The 22,482-nt window shown below is 47.4% G+C and overlaps 1 protein-coding gene across 1 annotated transcript in view; it reads right to left on the bottom strand.

Annotated features, from left to right (window-relative positions):
• The window catches only part of CABLES1 (Cdk5 and Abl enzyme substrate 1), a 105,560-nt gene that overhangs the window by 34,490 nt on the left and 48,588 nt on the right, over window positions 1-22,482 (bottom strand). The window contains exon 4 of the mRNA XM_067699532.1: window positions 7,634-7,711. Within this exon, the coding sequence (XP_067555633.1) occupies window positions 7,634-7,711 (78 nt within the window). The remainder of the gene's footprint in view (window positions 1-7,633; window positions 7,712-22,482) is intronic.

Here is a 22,482-nt window from a genome sequence, read left to right on the forward strand (position 1 = left end):
TGGGTTCAGGCAACAGGCACGACTCTGAAATCCTAAAGTGAAAGAGCGGGGACAATGGACAGTGATTAGAAGCATCTTATTTCATCTAATGGAAGACTTCCTGAAGTGCTGTGCGTGAGCAAACTCTGCAGATCCAATGCTATTTGAAGAAATAAAATAAGAAAGCATATCAAGAAAGAAACAAGGCTTCCCTGGTGGCGCAGTGGTTGAGAGTCCGCCTGCCGATGCAGGGGACGCGGGTTCGTGCCCCGGTCCGGGAAGATCCCACATGCCGCGGAGCGGCTGGGCCCGTGAGCCATGGCCGCTGAGCCTGCGCGTCCGGAGCCTGTGCTCCCCAACGGGAGGGGCCACAACAGTGAGAGGCCCGTGTACCGCAAAAAAAAAAAAAAAAGAAACAAAGCTCTTAATCGTCAAAAGCCCTGTCATCAAGCCTTTTGTAAAGTGAAGACATATCTGGTGCTGCAAATAATAATCCTCTAATGTAACTGTTCAGCACAGTTTCTCAAAGAGAAGCCTTTTGTATGCATAGTATAAAGACAGTAGAAGACCCTTACCTGTCCCGGAACTGCTTCCTGGTGGGCCTGTGGGGTGACCTGGGCGTGGCTGGGAAGGTCTGGGGAGACGTGAGCCAGCAGCCCATCAAGGTCGCGAGCCAGTGACGCCCACACACGGCCCGGGTGTCTGCACGGTGTCGACACCTGGAGAACGTGCCTACCCTCCCTGCCCCGCACCCCACCATATGCCTTCCTGTTCTACAGCTGACAAATACCCACGTGGGAGAATTACACAGATGACTTTCCACCCAAGACTCCACCCAGAGATGCCTGGGGTTTGCGCAGGAGGAGCCCAGGCTGCAGTGTAAATGGGCACCCTCCAAAGCCACCACCCGGCACCATGGCCACCGGGTCCCCAGGAGGGGGTCTTCCTGCGGTGCATGACAGAGCTCCGCGTCACCCAGTGCACATCTGTCAGCCAGTGAAGCCCGCGTGTCACTGGTCCTGAGCCAGCAAGCCCAGCCCCAGAGCAGTGACGCTGCAGGGAATCCACTGGGCATTAGCGCTTTCGGGATGGCCTCTGGGGGGGTCAGCTGGCCCCAAAGCAGCGCCTGCAGCCAGCCTGCCTGCCCTACCTCCTCCCTCTGCTGCTGCAGCCATGCTTCCCTCTGCCCCAGACTCTGCACCTGTAAAATGATAACTGGAGAATCTGCCTTCTGAGGTTGTTCTCAGAACAGTGCCTGGAACACTGGAAGCATTATTTACCTTTCAGCTTATGTTATTACCTGCATTTGCTATGTTCACGCAATATTTGACTACACAATCAGCTCATCCTAAGGAAGTACGCTCTTTTCTCCGATAGCTGTACCTGTAAATCAGGGCAGGGAAGAACAGTGTGGAGACTGCTGTAGTTGGTAAGCAATCAGAGGGGTCTGCTTCAGGCAGAAGCTCTGGAAATCACTTTGTGAATAAGCCTATTGTCAGCATTGTATAAATCTGGTAGCGTGCAAAATGACCCCAAACCTTTCACACTGCTCTCAACTCTGGGTTGCGTTCGTACCTATCCTTTCAGCCCATGCCAGGATAGAACGCACCAAATAAGACTGCAGAACGCCACTAGGTCTGTACATTTAAAAACCTGCATAGAGAATAATTATTCAGATGTGAGGTCTAAAAGCAGCTGATGGTTGGTGGATGGGGAACGTGAACAGTACGTTTCATTCATAAACTCCTCGTTCAGCCAGACTTACAGCTTCCACGTTGGCAAAGCAGACGAGGATGCGAACACAGAGGCAAGCATTCTGAGCTGGCAGGATCTTTGGAGAGTGTAGTCAAACCTCCCCATTGGACAGCGAGGCAACTGACACCCCAGGGAAGGCTTGGTGGTGGGTCTGTGACAGTGACGTCCCAGGACCAGGCCTCTCAGCACAGCTCCCTTCTTTCTGTCCCCACTCCTTCCCCCTCCCCTCACTACACAGGCCTGAACCCTGCAGTGTCCTCAGCAATGGGATTACAGCTGGAATGGCGCCTTATGGAATTCTCTCAACAGGTCAGGCATTATAGAGACCCTGCCCGGAAGTTCATGAGCCAGAGTGGCCTCGAACATCCTTGGGAGTCAATGCTGAGGCTGGAATATCCTTCCCACCTCTCTGACACCTCACACTTGCAATCTAGCTGAAGCACCACCTTCTGTGGGGGGCACTCCCCGATCCCTCTGTCCGAATTCACCCAACTCTTCCCTCTGTGCTCCAGCTGTACATTGGGCAGGACTCAACTGTTTGCTCTCTGGCTTGACGGTTAGTTTGTTTACCCGCTTGTTTCTGTCTCCTACCATTAGACGGTGAGCTCTATGGGAAAAGAGGCATTTTCTTGTTCACCACTGTATCCCTGGATACTGTCTAGAACACAGTAGGTTCAACAGAGTTCGTGCGGTGAATGAATGAAGTCTGCTGTGCAGTGTTAGCACCTGAATGTCTACATGGAAGGCGGGCAGGGATGGCAATGTACTTGGAGGTGTAGGCGGGGCTGAAGAGACTTTACAGAGCAAACATCTGGCTCTTACTGAAGATTGTAGATTTATTGTAAACGTGGATGTTGATAAAGATTTGGGGGCAAAGCACTCTCTAGCGCCTCTTTGGGGCTCCCCAGTTGTCTTGGTCTGGCAGTTCACATGTCTGGCTTCCTTGTTCAATAATAAGCTCCTGGAGAACAGGTCTTACTCACCCCTGCACCCTCCCAGCCTCCAGGAGGGCCTCACACTCACTAGGGGCAGAAGAAATGACCAAATGCATGAATGCAAGAATGAATGGATGGATGGTAAAACCTCTCCTAACACTGTCCTGTCCGCTTTGGTCACCTGATGTTGGGAGCCAAAATAAGTATTCAGTTCAGTTTAAAGCCAAGTACAAAGCTTTGGGGTCAGGGTGGCGGGGAGGGTGAACCAAGATATGAGGGCAGGACTTGGGAAGCTCCAGCACAGCACAAGAAGCCAGAAAACAAAACCAGAAAGAGATAAGGCCATCCTGATAGATGCTTTCCATGTAAGGGAGGTTCAAGTACACAGTGGATGAACTTTTGAGTTTCCTGTTTTTAAAACTTTCTTACGGTGAAGTTGGAACTGTACATTGTCCCCTTCAGCGGGGGGTTTGTGCTTATCTGGAATAATCCGGCACATGTGGCCTAGTCCACACGCGTGTGTAAGGACAACGGAAACACGGGAGCTGGAAACCACAATGTCAGCAGGCCAGGGTGGCCGGAGTCCTGAGCTCTGGCGCTGCTGGGTTTGCGGTCAGTGTGTGTCTCATCCCCCCGTGGCCCCAGAGGCCTGAGCTATGATGCACGGAGGCCATACCATGTCGTCTCTAGAGCCCTTTCCAGCCCTGAAATTCTAAGACTCACGTCCTGGCCACAGAGAGAACTTGAGCATAAAAGCAAAGGAATTTTCCACAGTGGAAAGGCATTAGCTACTATGTACACAGACTATCTTACTTTAAAATATATATGTGTATAATTTACTAGGATAAATATTTTTTATTATTTGAACACAGCTGCTTCCCAATAATTAGTTTGAAAAACTCGTAATTATGATGCGGCAGATATTCATAAATAGGATGTCTGCTCATTAAAAAAGTTTAAAAAGCAGAATGCTTTTCCTTTTACAGTTTTAAAATTGAAGTATAGTTCATTTACAATATTGTGTTACCTTCAGGTATACAGCAAAGTGATTCAGTTATATATATATATATATATATATATATATATATATTCTTTTCCCGATTCTTTTCCATTATAGGTTATTAGAAGACGTTGAACATAGTTCCCTGTGCTATACAGTAGGTCTTTGTTGTTTATCTATTTGATATGTAAGAAGAATGCTTCTTAACCCTGCCACTAATTTACAATATTTTGAATTCTGTTCAGAGTTTCTTTTGTGAGAACTTAAGGAGGATATGCTGCAGAAATAGGCATGCTCTTTTCTCTGTTAGGTATTATGAAGGACCCGATTATGTGTTTTGTTACAGAAAATTAACCCTTCTGCACCATGGTTTCCTCATCTACAAAATTTGAAGAATTAGCGTGTTTGAGTTTATTCATGTCTAGGATGTAAAAGGTTACATCCTGTGATCCCACACCCTGGTTTTGCTTCTCTATCTGAGCCATCGGGCAGAATAGCTGACACATCCTATGATATATCCTCCTGAAACCCACGAGGGCTTCCCAGCTGTGGGGAGGAGACCTGGGCTCTGACAGGCCGCACTTCCCCGCATCCTGGCTGCCAGCTAGCACTTCCCTGAGGTGTTCAAAATGTGAGGGCCACTTATTTCCACAGGGATGTCAAACAGAGACACTCTGGGTGATCTCTTCCCAGGTAATTTTACTTACAACGCATCCCTATGGGCTTTGCATAAAATGCAGTGATCTCCAAATTAACGGCACAGGTAGTAACCTTCCATCCTCGTTCTAGAGAGGACCAAGCACAGGCTCACAGAAGGTAAGTGATTTGCCCAAGTGAAAAACTGTAAGTCTCTAAGTTCTCCACACGAAGCCCCGCATTTCTTTTGCTATAAGAAATCCGGGTACCCCACCTGCCTCTGTGTGCCAGGCGCTGTGCTGCATCCCAGGCACCCAGCGAGCCTCAGTTAACTTCTGGGAGGCGGTTATCATAAAAGCCCCACTGCACAGACGGGTTTCTGTGAATACAGACTTTATCTCACCTGTTGGCCAGAGAGAGTCACGGGAAGCCCTAGGCTGGACAGACTCAGGTTCAAATTCCGGTTCTGACAAAATATATAAAGAACTCATACAATCCAACCACACAAAAAAAAAAAACCTGATTAAAATGGGCAGAGGATATGAATAGACATTTTCCCAAAGACATACAGATGGCCAACAGGCACATGAAAATGTGCTCAACGTCACTAATTACTAGGGAAATGCAAATCAAAAGCAAAATGAGGTATCACCTCATACCTGTTAGAACAGCTATTATCAAAAATACACGGAATAACAAATGTTGGAGAGGATTGGAGAAAAGAGAAGCCTTGCCTTTTCCACTGTTGGTGGAAATGTAAACTGGTGCAGCCACCATGGAAAACTGTATGGAGGTTCCTAAAAATATTAAGGATAGAACTACCATATGACCCAGCAATTGCACTTCTGGGTATTATCTGAAGAACATGAAAATGTTAATTCAAAAAGATATATGCACTCCTATGTTCACTGCAGCATTACTTACAATAGCCAAGATATGGAAGCAACCTAAATGTCCAATGATGGACGAACGGATAAAGACGTGGCACCTATATGCGCGTACGCGCACACACGAATACTATTCAGTCACAAAAGACCCTGTGATTTGTGACAACATGAACCTTGAAGTTATTATGCCAAGTGAAATAAGTCAGATGGAGAGAGACAAATATCATATGACTTCACTCATATGTGGAATCAAAACGAAACAAAACAAAACAAATGAACAAACAAAATAAAACAAAAACAAACTCATAGCTACAGAGATCAGACTAGTGGTTACCAGAGGAGGAGGTGGCTGGGGGGTGATGGAAATGGGTAAAGGGGGTGAAATGTATGGATGGTGACTAGACTCATGGGGGTGATCACTCAGATATTGAACTGAAATGCTGCACAACTGCAATTTATTTGTTAAAAATTCCCATTCTGGCCCAAAGTTGATGTTTGGGACGTTAAGTCTTGAGGATCAGTGGTTTTATCTATAAAATGGAGATAGGCACTTGGACACCATAGTGAGGGGACCCCAGGACTTGGAAATAAGATCATCTTTCAAGAATGAAACTAACACGAACACTTCAAAGATGAAAATATGGAGAAGCCAGATTGTGTTAAAGAAACAGAACGAGTCCTTGGATAGGAAGACTTGGCAGTCACCTGACTGAATACTCTTAGCCATTATTAAAGGTGGTTATTAATCATATGTGAAATTTTGATGTGTCTTCCCTCTTGGTTGTAAGTTCCAGGAGGGCAGGAACAAGATCCATCTTTCCCTACCTTTACCTCCAGGACCTAGTCACACAGTAAGCCCTCAATAAATGAATACATGGAACATAGCTAAGGACAGAATACGTTCATCAGAAAGGTGGGCACAGAAAGCCCGGAAAAATAAGGCTGGCATCACAGTGTCCAGGCAGGTCCTCGCTGTGAGAAGATGTACTTGCAGACAGACTGATGATTCAGATCTCCTGGAAGTGCACTTACAGGCTAGTCACACTCAAACATTCTGAGCCCTGGGGCCATTACTTGTAATTAGATCAATGAACTGGCCTTCTGGGTCACACATATGTCTGTGAGCTGGTACAAACTACTGACCCAAGAAATAAGCCTGCTCTCAGGGGTGGCCAGACCCAGGACCACAGCAGGTTGAAAAGATAAAGAAAACCTTTCTTTTTTCCCCCTCTACTCAGTAGAGTAGAAGTCTCTTAAGGGCAGCCCGCTGGCCACACCCAGATGGTCCTACAAACCTCAGAGCTGCAGGATTTGCTGTTACATATTTTAGAGCACCTACTTTGCAGGGTTGTCGTGAGAATGCAGATAATGAAGAGGACTGGCACAAAGTAAGTGCTCAATAAACAGTAAGATTATTATTGCTTTTTAAGGCACACATCTAATAAATGACTGAGTCAGCATTCCATGAATAAAGATGCCCGATGTTCTGTCCCATGGAGCTTACAGTGTAGAGTAAAAATAAGGACCATGGTGAGTTTAACAGGCTGAAAGTCTGACAGGTCTGCAGGGAGGAAGGGAAAGTCATGGTGAACGGGGATGACCAGGCAGAGCCCATGGAAGGTGGTGGGAGAGGAATAAATGGCAGTGTTCGGGTGTCATTGTTGCAATGACCAGAGGGCAATACCAGCATTTAGTTTGCAGAAACCAGAGCTGACATCTCACAATGCTTCCGGCATCCTACGCAGGGAACCATCCTGCCCTAAATACCAGCAGCTCCCTGACCACAAATAGCGGATGCAGTGACCAGGTGAGGGGGCAAAGGAGTCAGATTCAGACGGAGAAACAGCACAGAGTTCGGGGATGTGGAATGAGGAGGGGGGGCTTTGCCAGGTCAGAGCCTCACTTACTTCTTTTTAGAACAAAGAAGGGGCTTGTTGACCTACAGCAGTGTGCAGTCCTCCGGCCTGTGGCGAATCACACAGGTCTGCTCCTGATACCACGTTGCTTTGTGTGGCTTGCTGGTCAGTGTACAGCCGCAAGCCCACAACGCAAGGAGGCAGGATGGCCATGTGGTTTGTCTGATTCCTTTCCTGAGCTGCCTTTCTCCAAAAGTCGATGAGGCCCTGAGAGATGGGTGGGCCCCAGATTGCTCTTGCTTTACAGAATTGTACGAAGTGACAAAATGCACGTTTAGAAACAGCAGGCAAATGGTAAGGGCACACATGCGCGCGGGCACACACACGCACACACACACACCAATAACAGGGAAGCTTCCCGGCTGAAAAGAAAGTGGAACTTCTTTTTCTTTCAAGTTTACAAATACCAAATTTGCAGTGTCAAAGCAAAACAAGTCCTTTGAAATGGAAAGGGTGGTCACATTATACACATGGTGTCAGAAGTTTTCACCCAGAGAACCACAAAGCAAGCGTGCATATACATACCCAACTTGGGCACTGTCGCGGTACGGCAGCACTGAAAATATACTACAGAAGGATCTTCTGCCACTGATAAGGACTATTCTAAAAAAAAAAAAAAAGAACAAATAACAAACACACTAAATGCAAAGTCTCAAATAAATTTAAAAAATCTATAGCAATTAAGCATTCACAGAATTCACAGCAGTATTTGCACCCTCCCGCCACCTCCTCTGACAGATGGTATTCTGCTCCCCTTGCAAAATGCAACCTCAGCGCAGCACAATTACCCGGCCTCTCCTCATCCGAATTTTAACATGGTGAGACTGGCGAGGGTCTCCAAGGAGCACATGTGAATCCATTCTCTGGTGAGAGAGGCTGGCTGTGGGCCGCATGTATTATACAAGACGGAGCAGACGGAGCTATGGGTCCGGGGTGCCCAATGCTGGGTGAACCGTCATGCCACATTTAAACAATCAATTTCTACTTTGCAGTAAACAATGCAAGAGCAATAGTGCCAGAAACCATGAGCAGGAAAGACACTCAGATGCCACTGTGATCATTAGGGTTTTTCATGTGCTGGCAGCGTGTTAGGTTCTGAGAATAAACCGAGGGGAAAATTACATAATCAGTCTTAGCCTCCATTCCTGCTATAAAGATACTACTGGAAACAGTTCTCCATGACGCTCTTATGCAATCAAAGGCACTTAAGAAAACGTTAAAAAAAAAACCTCTCAAAAGTACTTATCTTGGCATCTGAGAATAACTTGCCAAAGAGAACTGCTGATGAAAAATTGGAGAAAAAGTGGAGGAGATTAAAAACCAAGATCCTTTAGCACCACAGTAACACACATCAGATATGGAGCTGACTGACTTTTGTCATCTTTTCCCTCAATAATTATAAAAATAAAACCAGGGGAAAAAAGCAGTAGTACTAACAGCATCAAGGTTTGGGTATTCTGACCTTGTGTTAAAACTATGATATTAAATTGCTTACATGCTCAGGATTAAGTCAGCTTCTCTGGCAGGCAAACCAGGCCCTTTGTTTTCTGGCTCTTTCTGTCTCTCTGGTCTCAACACACATGATATTTGTCTCTGCATTTTATCACTCATCCATGCTAAAGTACTTGCAGTACCCCACCTTTAAAAAAGTTTTTTCATAAGGTCCCTGGTGGGGACTTTTCTTTTTGGCTGTGTGGCATGCATGCAGGATCCTAGTTCCCTGACCAGGGATCGAACCCGTGCCCCCTGCAGTGGAAGCATGGAGTCTTAACCACTGGACAGCCAGGGAAGTCCCCACCCATACCTTAAAAAAAAACCTGTTGTTTCATATCTCTGTCCTTTGCATGCTATTTCTTCTGACTGTTGTGTCTTACTAGGTACGCTGGATGAACTCCTATTTAATCTTCAAAACCCAGCTCACGAGTCACCTCCCCAGGAAGCATTTCCTCCCCTTTCACTGAGTTACTCATTCTCTTTAGGGTGCTGCCTCTACTCCTTATTTCCACTTCCAGGAGCACCCTGATCACAAAGTGCTGCTAAACATTTGCTGCTCTCTTCTAGAGGACGAGTTGAGGGTTTCGTACATGGAAGCCCCTCCAGAAACACAGTCTGGGCAAGGTCGGGCTTCAGAGCAGCACCTGAGTGTCCATCCCTGGGAAGGCAGGACCAAAGCTACATTCCCAGCTTCAAATACCAGCTCTGTCACCTTTGTATAACCTCAAGCAGCCCACTAATTCTTTAGTTTCCTCATCTAAAACAATGGGATAAAATGAGTAGATCTCTTATTGGAATGTTGTAAAGAGCAAGTGAGTCCCTATATGGGAGAGCCCCCAGGACAGTGCCAATAATACACGCTCAATAAATATTCATGATTTTTTACTGGGAACTGCCTTCTTGGGTCGAGGTAAGTTTTCCCACCAGAGTCTGTGGATTCAGAACCTCTTCAGACCTCTGTGCTAAAATACACAGGCCTGCTAAGGTGAAAGGTCGAGAAAGGACAGCTGAAGGCCGACACGTGTGGCCTGTCACAAAGGTGTAACACGTACACAGAGGCTCTGCTTCCAACCCTTTGGCCCTGTGCTGACAGTGTCTGACCAGGCAACGTCTAACGCCATCCGGGATCCTTAAGTGTTCTCTCTTATGCCAAAAACTGGCTTCTTGTTCTATTCCCAGAACCCTGCGGAGTCTCTGTTGGCTGTGGGAAGTTTTGATCACGTCCAGGTAGAATATTCTATTATAGCAATGATATTCACTTAAAGACATTAAAAACAGGCAAAGAACTTTGAAAGTCAGAGCAAAGAAAATCACAGTTGCAACAATGGTGGGTGAGCACACTGATACATGAACACAGCTCAGGAGCGTCCACCAGCCAGGGGTGCATGTTGGGTACTGGACGCACATGTGGAGACGTATTCTCAAATTCTGTATTTCATTCCCTCTGTGCTCAAGAAGCAAGAGAGAGCATACTTTAAAATGCTGGTATTGTGGTTTCAATCGTGTTCCCCCAAAATACGTATTGAAGTCCTAATCTCTAGAATGTGTGGATGTGGCCTTATTTGGAAATAGGGTCATTGTGGATGTGATCACTTAGGAAGAGGCCATAATATATTAGGGTGGGCCTTAGATCCAATGACTGGATTTCATAAGGAGAGAGATTTGGAGATTTCTAGAAGAATACAGAGAGAAGAAGGCCACGTGGTGACAGAGGCAGGCATTGGAGTTACTCTTCTCAGCATGACTGCCAACGCCGCCACCACTTCCACGACCACTTCCATTACTGCTAATGTTACTATGACGACAGTGCAGGCCTCCACTGCCTGCTAAGGTGTACCTTATCCTACAATCCAGGGAGGGGTGGAAGATTCCTGAGAAACAAGTTATAGGATCTTCCTCTCCTCCTCCCTTCCTTCCACAAATATTTTTGGAGCACCCACTCATGCCAGACATGGTGCTAGGTGCTGGGGACCCGCTGATGCATGACACAGACAAGGGCTCATCCTCACAAAGCTTATGGTGTTGGGTGGGAGGTAGTTATGCAGGGGTGTCAGTTCTCTGACTGGGGACTAGAGGGCGCTAGCGCACATCGGAGGGACAGTTAATCTAGCTTGAGGGAAGCTAGGTGGGCTTCCTGGAGGAAGTGATGGCTAAACTGAGACCTTAGGGAGAAGGGACAACAGGCTACAAGGAGAAGATACGTTGGCAGAGGGATTGGTATGAGTCAAGGCTGGGAGGAGGAGTGGAAGGCCTATTTGAGGAACACAGGTGCTGTAAAACTCTTCACTGACTTCCCTTGCCTAACCCATCAGGGTCTCCACTCCCCTCCATAAATCACTTTGACCAACACTCACAGCACACCCAAAGCTCAGGCTGGTAGGCTGCTCTCTAGAACACCCACACTGAGTCATATACTTGCTAAGATCAGGTCTGGATGCCCTCCACCTGTTTCTGCCAGTTGTATTTGTTAGTTATACTTTGTTCATTAAAGATTGCACAAACTAATGACATATGAAAATCAAAAAAAGGAGAAACACTGTTTCTATAAAAAATAACACAGTGCTTTAAAATATTTTCAAACAAGGCAAATCACTAAAAACAAAAACAAAAAAACCCCTGCAGTTGAAATAGGTATGGGCAAGACGTCTATAAAAGATAAGAAAGAATTGTAAAAATCCAAAAGGATTCTACACTTAGTTTCTTGGGTCACTTTAAAGGAGTTCCATCTGGACATGGAAGCAACAGGTGGGAACGATGATAGCGTGAGGTCAGTGACACAGACAGAGTCTGCTCCGTGAGCCCCAAAGGCAAAGAAAGACCTGGCATCACAAACCTGTGGAATGGGCGATCGCCAACATGCCTGAAATGAAAGTGTGGGGTTTGAACTACGTATGTCATTTCTGTGGGTATTTTTTCCAGCATTTACTAACCTCTTCCCTTGACCAAGCGATTACTGTAAATGATTCAGCAGATCTGGACCTGGGGCTCAGGGGGCCAGGCATGGTTAGGATGGCGATGGTGACGGAGCCTCTGCTGGGTGAGTGCCCCCAAGGTGCAGTGAGGAGAGGGGACAGGGAGAGGACAGGCAGCAGAGCGCACGACTGCAGTGAGAGACTGAGGGAATGTGGCGTTTGCCAGGGCTGCCGTAACAAGGTGCCATGCACCTAGCTCTGTGGCAACGGCTCCCACAACAGAAATCAGTCATCTCAGGCTTCCAGAGGCCAAGGTGTGGAGGGCCAGGTTCTCTCCCTGAGGGCAGGACCTGTTCCTGGCACCTATCCCAGCTTCCGGGAGCTCCTTGGCTTAGAGAGCATAACCCCAGCCCTCACAAGGCCGCATGGCGTCTCCCCATGTGCATGTCTGTCTCCAAGTTTCCCCCTTTTATAGGGACACCAGTGATTAGATCAGGGGCCACCTTGCTCCAGCACAATCTCATCTTTTTTTTTTTTTAACATCTTTATTGGAGTATAATTGCTTTAAAATAGTGTGTTAGTTTCTGCTTTATAACAAAATGAATCAGCTATACATATACATATATCCCCATATCCCCTCCCTCTTGCGTCTCCCTCCCACCCTCCGTATCCCACCCCTCTAGGTGGTCACAAAGCACCGAGCTGATCTCCCTGTGCTATGCGGCTGCTTCCCACTAGCTATCTATTTTACATTTGGTAGTGTATATATGTCCATGCCACTCTCTCACTTTGTCCCAGCTTACCCTTCCCCCTCCCCATGTCCTCAAGTCCATTCTCTCTGTCTGCGCCTTTATCCCTGTCCCACCCCTAGGTTCTTCAGAACCTTTCTTTTTATTTCTTTTTATTTTTTTTTTAGATTCCATATATATGTGTTAGCATACAGTATTTGTTTTTCTCTTTCTGACTTACTCTGTATGACTGGACTCTAGGCCCATCCACCTCACTACAAATATCTCAATTTCGTTTCTTTTTATGGCTGAGTAATATTCCATTGTATATATGTGCCACATCTTCTTTATCCGTTCATCTGTCGATGGACACTTAGGTTGCTTCCATGTCCTGGCTATTGTAAACAGAGCTGCAATGGACACTGTGGTACATGACTCTTTTTGAATTATGGTTTTCTCAGGGTATATGCCCAGTAGTGGGATTGCTGGGTCGTATGGTAGTTCTATTTTTAGCTTTTTAAGGAACCTCCATACTGTTCTCCACAGTGGCTGTATCAATTTACATTCCCACCAACAGTGCAAGAGTGTTCCCTTTTCTCCACACCCTCCCCAGCATGTATTGTTTGTAGATTTTTGATGATGGCCATTCTGACTGGTGTGAGGTGATACCTCATTGTAGTTTTGATTTGCATTTCTCTAGTGATTAATGATGTTGAACATCCTTTCATGTGTTTGTTGGCAATCTGTATATCTTCTTTGGAGAAATGTCTCTTTAGGTCTTCTGCCCATTTTTGCATTGGGTTGTTTGGTTTTTTGATATTGAGCTGCATGAGCTGCTTGTAAATTTTGGAGATAAATCCTTTATCAGTTGCTTCATTTGCAAATATTTTCTCCCATCCTGAGGGTTGTCTTTTCGTCTTGTTTATGGTCTCCTTTGCTGCAGCGCAATCTCATCTTAACCAGTTAATTACATCTGCCACGACTCTATTTCCAAATAAGGTCTCATGATGAGGTACAGAGGGCTGGGGCTCAGCATAGAATTTTGAAGGGATACCATCCAGCCCATAGCAGGGAGGTAGGAAGGAGGAAAACAAGCTGAGCGTGGTGTCACCGAGGTTAGAAGTCCCCTCTGGAGCCCTCTCATCCTTGCTCTTCCAGGACAGCACTGGTCCTAAGTGTGTCCTAAGCGTGGCCCCAGCCCCGTCCATCTACTGGCCCTAATGATGGTTTTCTTCTCAAGACTGCTGTGGACCACTGGTGGGGACCAAGGTCTGGACTCCCCCCGGCTCCCAGGCCCTCTCGTCAAGCAGAGAGTCAAAACTGAACCACCAAGGGAAGGTTCTCTCCAACCTCTCAACCTTTTTTTTTCTGTGTCTCATTTTATTTCCTGTAAATCAAACTGGTTGAAAAGAAGCAACACGCATTCCCAGGCTGAGCACTTTTCTGCACAGTACATCGCACAGGAGAAGCCCCAAGCACAGGCGCTTATGACCGAAAATAATTTCTCTCAAAAGCCTCGTGCAGAGTCACAGAAAAAGCCAGCATGCCCTCCGTGCTCCTTAAAGAGGTACAGATAGTAAAACCATAATAAACCCTGCATATGGACCCCGGGTCTACAGCCCAGGTCCTCCTTCCCCCTGTGGCACCAGGGAAGAAGCAGAGGACAGTCAATGGGGCAGTCATGTTTGAGAGCAGCTCTGGGGGCCACTTCGGTGACAGAACAGGCTGTGCCCAGGAGTCTCAGTGAGGTGTGGGGGTTATTGAGGCTCCTTCAAGTCTATCCACTCGCTGTCCTTCAGGACTGAGGTTTTGCTGACAATCGGTTAGGAACACCGATGATGATACTGACAAAGATGCTTCCCTGCCAGCCTCCTGCTGCTGGGGGGACGGAGGGTTCTAGTCTTTTAATAAAGAACAAAAGTTCTGGGCGTGGGGGGGTGGTTCCCTGGTGGCCTAGTGGTTAGGATTCTGGGCTTTCACTGCTGTGGCCTGGGTTCAATCCCTGGTCGGGGAACTGAGATCCTATAAGCCGCGTGGCACAGCCAAAAAGAAAAAAATAAAAGTTCTGGGAGTAGAAATGCGTGCTTGGGAAGAGGGAGGTGTTTCAGGGAACCTCACAGAAGATGCCTGACATCTATCGAGTTGCACGGAGAGAGAAAAGGCGATGACATATTTCTTCTTTCTAGAAGGCCCGTCCAGAGTTGGTAACTAGCTGTTTTGTTTTTTGGAACGTGCCACTTCCTCCAACTCATTTTTCAAACTAAACTAAGCTGACAGATCGGAACTGATGAGATGACAAACGAGGTTGTAATTTAGTTATGACCCATTCGCCCAGTTCCCTCCAAACTTTTCAATACAAAAATGAAAGGTTACAACTTGACTTCAGTTACTGTACTTTTTTTTTTTTTAACTATCTTACTTTACATAGTAGATAAAAGCTGCGGGAATCTTTCATATTTTTGTTTTTCCTACTGAGTTCACCCTTTAAAGAGACAGCCCTCGAGCTCGACGCTCTGTCCGTTATCTGAAATCTTTTTAAGTCTCTGAACACTCCTGTCAAGGGATGAGACAGACCAGTCCACTCACTGCAAAGAGCACTTCTCTGCCTGTTCAGAACGCAGTGATTCTCACGGCAGACCCAGGAGGGGGCACTTCCAGTGCAAGTGGCAGCCATCGCTTGTGCTCAAGGCAGACATTCGAAAACCAGATGACTTCAAAAGGATGCAAAGTAATGCCTGAGGGAGGGTGATGTCCACTTGAAACCAGAGCTCTTGTCTTCCACTGCTCTCAAAGACAAGCGCCCAGAGGAAGGGTCCTGTCCTAACAGGACCATGAGGGTCACAGGACATAATGTGTCTTTGGCCAGTGGCTAGTCTTCAGTCTTCACGCTCACCTTCCATTCTGATGACCCAGATCTACCTGGCCAGCAATCAGCTCTCTGTTGGCACTAGCTAGCCTCATAACGGTTGTCATTTTCAAGGGTGTCTCCTCCCCGAGGGCCGAGATCTGTCTTTACTTCCGGTTAACCCAGGAGACTCGGGGGCCCCCGGTGCCCCCTGTGAAGATGCAGATCAGTGTGAATGGTGACTGGCTCTTCTCTACTAACCAAGCGGCAGTTCCCAGTCCCCAACCACCATCCTCAGGATGTTCAATGGCCCCCTCCAGACGCTAAGGCAGGGGGTCCTGGACTCCTCTCTGTCGTGACAAAGGGTTTGCTTATACATGTGTGAACAGTTTTTGAAAGAACTCAGGTCATTTCTGAACTTCGTATCAAAATGAATTCACTTTTAGAAGACAATACACTCTACGCACACCCCCTCTAATTTTCTATAAGAATAAGGTTACCAAAGAAGATCTATGGGACTTCCTTGGCGGTCCAGTGGTGAAGACATCGCCTTCCAATGCAAGGCGTGCGGGTTCGATCCCTGGTCGGGGAGCTGAGATCCCACGTGCCTCGGGGCCAAAATAACCAAGGCATAGAACAGAGGCAGTATTGTAACAAATTCAATAAAGACTTAAAAAAAAAAAACAAAAAAAAAACAAAAAAAGAAGACCTGTGATGCTTGCCCTTGATTTTTGGTTGGCCAGAGTTCTGATCAAAGCCAAGCCAGAGCACGTCAGTCGTCTGCCTAGCACCCTCATAGCTCCCATCTCACTCACGGTGAAAGCGGACATCTTCACGATTCACCCTCCCAGGACTCCTCAGGGTGCATCTCTCCCTCCTCTCTCCCTCTCTTCCACCCACACGGCTTTCCTATGGTTCCCCAGGCACAGCCCTTGCGTTCCGGCCTCAGCACCTCTGCAACTGTCCATCTACCCTGAACGCTCTTCCCCGCTGGGACCACACGGGGCTGGCTCCCTCACCTCCTCCCCACGTCTGCTCAAAGGTCTCTCCATCAGTGGAATCTTGCCCCAGCACATGCCCTGCCCCCACCTCAGCAGCTTCAGTTTTCCTCCAGAGCACATCTATCCCATCTCTGGTAAGACACACTTACTTGTCTATCATCTGCCTCCCCGACTAGCCTGTAACTCCATGAGACAGGATCACGGCTTTACGCACAGATACATCTCATCACTTAAAAGAGTCCCAGTGCAGAGCAGAGGTTAGCACCTAGGCGCTGGAAAGACTGAACACAGGCTATCACTGCATTCTTCATAGTTAAGGGACTGCTTTCTTAGGTGCCGTCTATCCAGATGCACTTGTCTCCTTCCAGAAAAATGGCTATTTACACATAGGCGGTTCAATGGAATGGGGCGGAATGGTTATTCCCATTGGCTATGTGCCATGCCCCCTACCCTCCGTGGGGAGGGGGGCTTGGAAAATCCTAGTCCAACAATGGGGCCGTCCTAATACAAATCCAGTGTCCTAAAACGTGACACTCGTGCAGATCGAAGCTCGCTCGACAGATGCGACTGACCCTGGCTGGGTGCAAAGGTGATACATTTCTGGGATGCTATCTCCTTCTATCAGGACGAGCTACGTCAGCTCACTCTGTAGTGACCTCACATCGTTAGCCTCTATGGAGCACACTGTTTAAAACCTAAATTCCGAGATATTTTTCACATGAACCTCTGAAAAGTCTGTACCCTGTCCTGTAATTGATCATCTACCTCTGTTACATTTATCCCTGCTAAGTTTAACCTCGGGGAGCCATTGAAGGAACCGAGCCTTCGTTCTCCGCTATAACACAGTCTCCTCCTGCTTTTGGTCTTCCACGTGGGCCACCACGAGGCTGACTGGCCTTCAGGCTGCAGAGGAGATGATGCTCAAGGGCATACCACGTGCTCTTCCTCCCAAGCTCCCTTCAGGCTGACGAAGCTTGGCTAACACACTTCAGCTGCCTGCAGGCTCTCCAGCTGCACAGTCACCCAGCATCCCTGGGAGATGCCGTAATATGGAACAGTCTAATGTTCTGCTGAAATCAAGAAATGTCAACGTGGAGGTCCTCTAATTTACTAGCCTAGTTATTCCATCAATAAGGACATGAAGTTAACATGACTCTTTCTCAGTGAAGCCATGTTGGCTGTGGCCACTTCCATTCTTTTCTAAAAGCTCACAAACCATCTGCTTAACAGTCCATTCCAGAACTCTGCCAGCAATCAGCTCTAGGCTTGCTGGTTTACAATTATTAGAACTTATCCTCTGCTACCACCTCAGTCTCTTTTTGACTTTTTTTTTTTTTTTGGCTGTGTTCATTGCTGCCTGTTGGCTTCCCATAGTTGTGGGGAGCGGGGGGCTACTCTTCATTGTGGTGCGCGGGCTTCTCACTGCGGTGGCTTCTCCTGTTGTGGAGCATGGGCTCTAGGCACACAGGCTTCAGTAGTTGTGGCACGCGGCTCAGTAGTTGTGGCTCACAGGCTCTAGAGCACAGGCTCATTAATTGTGGCACACGGGCTTAGTTGCTCCGCGGCATGTGGGATCTTCCTGGACCAGGGATGAAACCCGTGACCCCTGTATCGGCAGGCAGATTCTTAACCACCGTGCCACCAGGGAAGTCCCTCTTTTTCACTTTTTAAAGGCAATGTGTGCCTGGCATTCAACTCAGGACTTCTTTTATTCTCCCCGGCACTTTAAAGATCATTTTTATTTCTAAATTCTTTCCATTCCCTGATCTAGTCCTGAAGACTGAACCATTCAGAATGTAAGGCCTCTCCATTCATTTATTCCACAAACACTTGCTGAGGACCTCCTGTGTGCCCAGCACCTTGCTTTGTTCAGTCTACATTTCTTCACAGTTCTACTTGTTAAAGATGCTGATGCTAGCCCAGCAGCTGACATCTGCTCTGTCCTTGTACCATCAACCCCAAGAAGTTTACCATCCCTTTCCTCCCTCTTCTGAATATGGTTTTAAAAGCCCCATGGCTATCACTGGTGTTTTATTTTATTTTATTATGGCAAAATATATGTAATATAAAATATGCCATTTAACCACTTATAGGTGTACGAGTTTGTATCATCAAGTACGCGCACGATGTTGTGCAATCATCACCACTATCTGTTTCCAAAACTTTTCCACTGCCCCAAACAGAAACGCTGTCCCCCTTCCCCCAGGCCCTGGTAACCTCTAGTTGACTTCCTGCCTCTAGGGATTTACCTATTCTGGATATTTCGTATAAATGGAATCATATATTGTGTTTGGCCCTTTGGGTCTGGCTTATTTCTTTTTTTTTTTTTTAATAAATTTATTTATTTTTGGCTGCGTTGGGTCTTCATTGCTGCGCGCGGGCTTTCTCTAGCTGTGGCGAGCGGGGGCTACTCTTCGTTGCGATGGGCAGGCTTCTCATTGCGGTGGCTTCTCTTGTTGTGGAGCACCGGCTCTAGGCGTGTGGGCTCGGTAGTTGCGGCACTCAGGCTCAGTAGTTGTGGCTCACGGGCTCTAGAGCGCAGCCTCAGTAGTTGTGGCGCACGGGCTTAGTTCCTCCGCAGCATGTGGGATCTTCCCGGACCAGGGCTTGAACCTGTGTCCCCTACATTGGCAGGTGGATTCTTAACCACTGCGTCACCAGGGAAGTCCCGTGTCTGGCTTATTTCAAACAGCACACTGTAGCAGGTATCAGTAGTTCATTCTTTTTTACGGCTGAATAATATTCCTCTGTATGTATATACCACTTTTGTTTATCCACAATCCGTTGATGGACACTTGGGTTGTTTCCACCTTTGGGCTATTGTGAATGATAATACCACGAACATTGATGTGAAAGTACCTGTTTGAATTCCTCTTTTCAATTTTTTAGGTACACCTGCCAGTGGAATTGCTGGGTCATATGGTAACTTTAGGTTTAACTTTTGGAGGAGCTGCCAAATTGTTTTCCATAGTGGCTGCACCATTTTACATTCCCACCAGCAACATATGAGGGTTCCAACTCGGAATCTGATGTCTGAATCTGGACTCCACCCCCCACCTTCTAGCCACGTGCTCTAGTTTCCTCCTTTGTAAACTGAAATGATGAGTGTTTTAGTTTCCTATGGCTGCAGTGATAAATTGCGACAAAGTTAGGGTCTTAAATCAACACAAAATTATCTTACAATTCTGGACGTCAGAACTCTGAAATGGGTCTCATGGGGCTAAAATCAAGGTGTCTGGAGCCGCTTCCCACTGGAGGCTTGAAAGGAGAATCTGTTTTCTTGCCTTTTCCAGCTTTGGGGCTGCCGCAGCCCTTGGTTCCTGGCCCCTTCCTCAGCCTTCAAAGCCAGCAATGGGCAGTTGAGTCCTTCTCACATCACATCACTCCAACACTGACTCTCCTGCCTCCCTCTTCTGCTTTTAAGGACCTTTGTGATTACACCGGGCCCACCCAGACAGTCCAGGATAATCCTGCTGCTATTTTAAGGGCAGCTGATCAGCGATCTCAACTCCATCTGCAACTTTAAGTCCCCCTTGCCATGTACCTGACCTAGCCACGGGTCCTGAGAATAGGACAGTGACATCTTTGGGGGACATTATTCTGCCCAACACAACAGCAGTAATACCTTCCTCATGAGGTTGTTTCAAGGATTATTTGTATTTCTAAAGTCTCTCCATCCCTCGAAATATAGTCCTGAAGACTGAACTCATTTAAAAGGTCTCTCCAGGGGGTGGAGAGAGGGGGAGTTGGGTGAAGGCAGTCAAAAGGTACACACTTCCAGTTATGAGATAAGTAAGTACTAGGGATGAAATGTACAACATGATAAATATAATTAACACTGCTGTGTGTTACGTATGAAAGTTGTTAACGGTGGACCCTGGGAGGTCTCATCACAAGGAAAAAAACACGTTTTTGCTTTTTCTTTTACTTTGAATCTATATGAGATGATGGATGTTTCCTAAACTTATTGGGGTAACCATTTCATGATGCGTATAAGTCACATGATTATGCTGTACACCTTAAACTTATACAGCGCTGTAAGTCAATTATAGCTCAATAAAACTGGAAGAAACATAAAATAGAAGGTCTCTGCCTTAATTTACTCAACAAATACCCATTGAGATGAGTGAGTGAAACAAAGCCTATGAGGTACTTCGAGCCTGGTACCCAGGAAGCACTCACTAAATGTTACCCATCATCACTTTATGTTACTCTTAATTTTAGAATCCCTTTTGGCAATATGGATGCAGCCACAAGAATCCACTTCTCAGTCTGAACCTTCTGAGATCTGTCTTCCTAAAACCCAGACAAGCATTGCTTTCTTTTCATGACTATCAAGTCCTACAAGGCCTCCCCATCACCAGCCCGTCTTCGATTTAGGCAGAAGTAGACCTAGAGGGTGACAGCTCCCTCACCACCTGCCCCACCTTCTGGGAGATGAAACACCTGCCAGCCAGGGAGGAACCCATCACGTCACCTGGTTCTAACAGCGGAGCTAAAGCTCCCACCATGGAATTTGTAGTCTGTGTCCAGGCTCTGTCCTTCTTCGCTCCTCCCGCCTGAGGGTCTGCAGCCAGAGTCCCACACGCTCTCAGCATGGTTCTCTGCTCTTGATCCGACGCAAAGCCTTCTGGCTGGTCCCCAGTGCCAGCCTCATAGAATGCACCGATTCCAGACAGAGGAAGACGGTTCTCACTTAAAGTGGGCTCCATCCTCCATCGGAGCCACACCTTCTAAGGAAGAGGCTCACCTCTGCTTCTCGTGCCGTTGGACTTGGTCTAATGTCACAGAATGAAGTGGGTGAGCACGGACCGGCTGGGGCCCCAAGGTTTATTTCTAAGTAGCTACCTTGATATTACGGATCATGAGGTTAACTTGGACTTTTTGTTTCTTCAGTGACACAAGTATTGTCTTTTATTGTATTTGCTTCTCAGTTTTAATATTTTTTTTCCCTTTCTATCTCAAAAATTTGCTTAAAACTCTCAGTCAGGTCAGGCTAGAACCTTATAACAGATGCTCTACTCATTTCCCACGCCGCGCTCTAGTCCTTGCTGAGACCGGAGCCCAAGTTCCCCTTGACGCCAGTGCCCCATGGTCAGCAGGCTTGGAGGCGGGGGAACCTCAGCACCAAGGTCTTCGGGTCCAGAACAGGGAGCGGGCCCTGGGTTCGGCCTGCTGTCCAGGAGGCTGGTCTGTGCTGCCCGGAGGTCACAAGGAGACTCCGGAGCTGGGCAGAGCTGTGAGCGGGCAGAAGTCGGGGCTGGAGTAGGGGCAAGCCTGCCCAGCTGGGAGGATGCCTCCCACGGGCCTGGGGGGCTAAGCAGGCCCCCTTTCAGTCTGTCTTCCCTGGCACAGGAAGAGGCGGACACACCAGTGCTCAGGCCACTCTGTTCTCAGTCCAGACCTTTGAAGTGCTTTAGTGAACAACTCCAGGCTTCTCAGTAAAGTCTCTTTCCTCCCAACACGGCAGGCAAACCCGAGTCAAGTGGCTCCCATGTGGGCTGCAGGAAGGCCCCCTTTGGTGTGGTGTTGTGTGTGTACCCCGCATGCCCGAGGTGGGAGCATCGGAGACCCCCAGGCATCGCCCCGGTCCCTCCCTCCCGAGAGCATGTCCAGGCCCCCTGCTACCCACCACCGCAGCTCTGAGCTCATCCCCGTCCCAGGCCACCTCCAGCAGGACGACCTCACGCCTGCTGCCCGGCTGCGGTGGGTCCCCTCCCCCCCATTCATCAGCTCCTGACCACAATTTCCTCTGTCACCTCAGAAATCATAGTTTCTTCCTGGTGCCCTCCTGAGTTTTTCTTTCATCTGTCTGAGAACAGTCCATTCCTGCTAATAAATCAACCAGAGGGAAGAAGGAGAGCATCTCTAGGCCTTTCATCTTCTCTGGCACGGAAAAAGCAGTTCTCACCTACGCAGGTACAACCGGCTGTCACCACTGCCTATATTATATATAGCCCGTGCTGAGAGCTTGCTTTTCTGCCCTAAAGCCCATTTCTTAGATCTCCAGATAAGCTAACAGTCCCTTCTGGTTCCCTCTGAAAATTCCCCAGCAGAACTGCCAGCAACCGCATGCTTTCTGGACTGTTGACGTTGTTCCAGGGTCAAGGGTGTGCCGGGGAAGGTGGCTTCGGAATATACTATACACTGGTGATCCCATTGGTCCAAATCTTTTATCAACTGCATCCTCTCACTACAAACCATGCCATGTGATTGATTATCTGACTTTGTGTCCTCAACAGCATTGAGAAGTGGGGAATACCATTAATTTGGCCCCTTTTTGGTTTTGCCATTGATTTTATTTAGGAAGTCGAGGCTTTCTATGTTTATTTTATGGTTCAAGAGATTATGGACAAAAACACCAACATACATAAATGATGAATAATTATACTAA

Source organism: Pseudorca crassidens, chromosome 12 (genome assembly GCF_039906515.1).
Source record: "Pseudorca crassidens isolate mPseCra1 chromosome 12, mPseCra1.hap1, whole genome shotgun sequence".
In the NCBI taxonomy this organism is placed as follows: Eukaryota; Metazoa; Chordata; class Mammalia; order Artiodactyla; family Delphinidae; genus Pseudorca; species Pseudorca crassidens.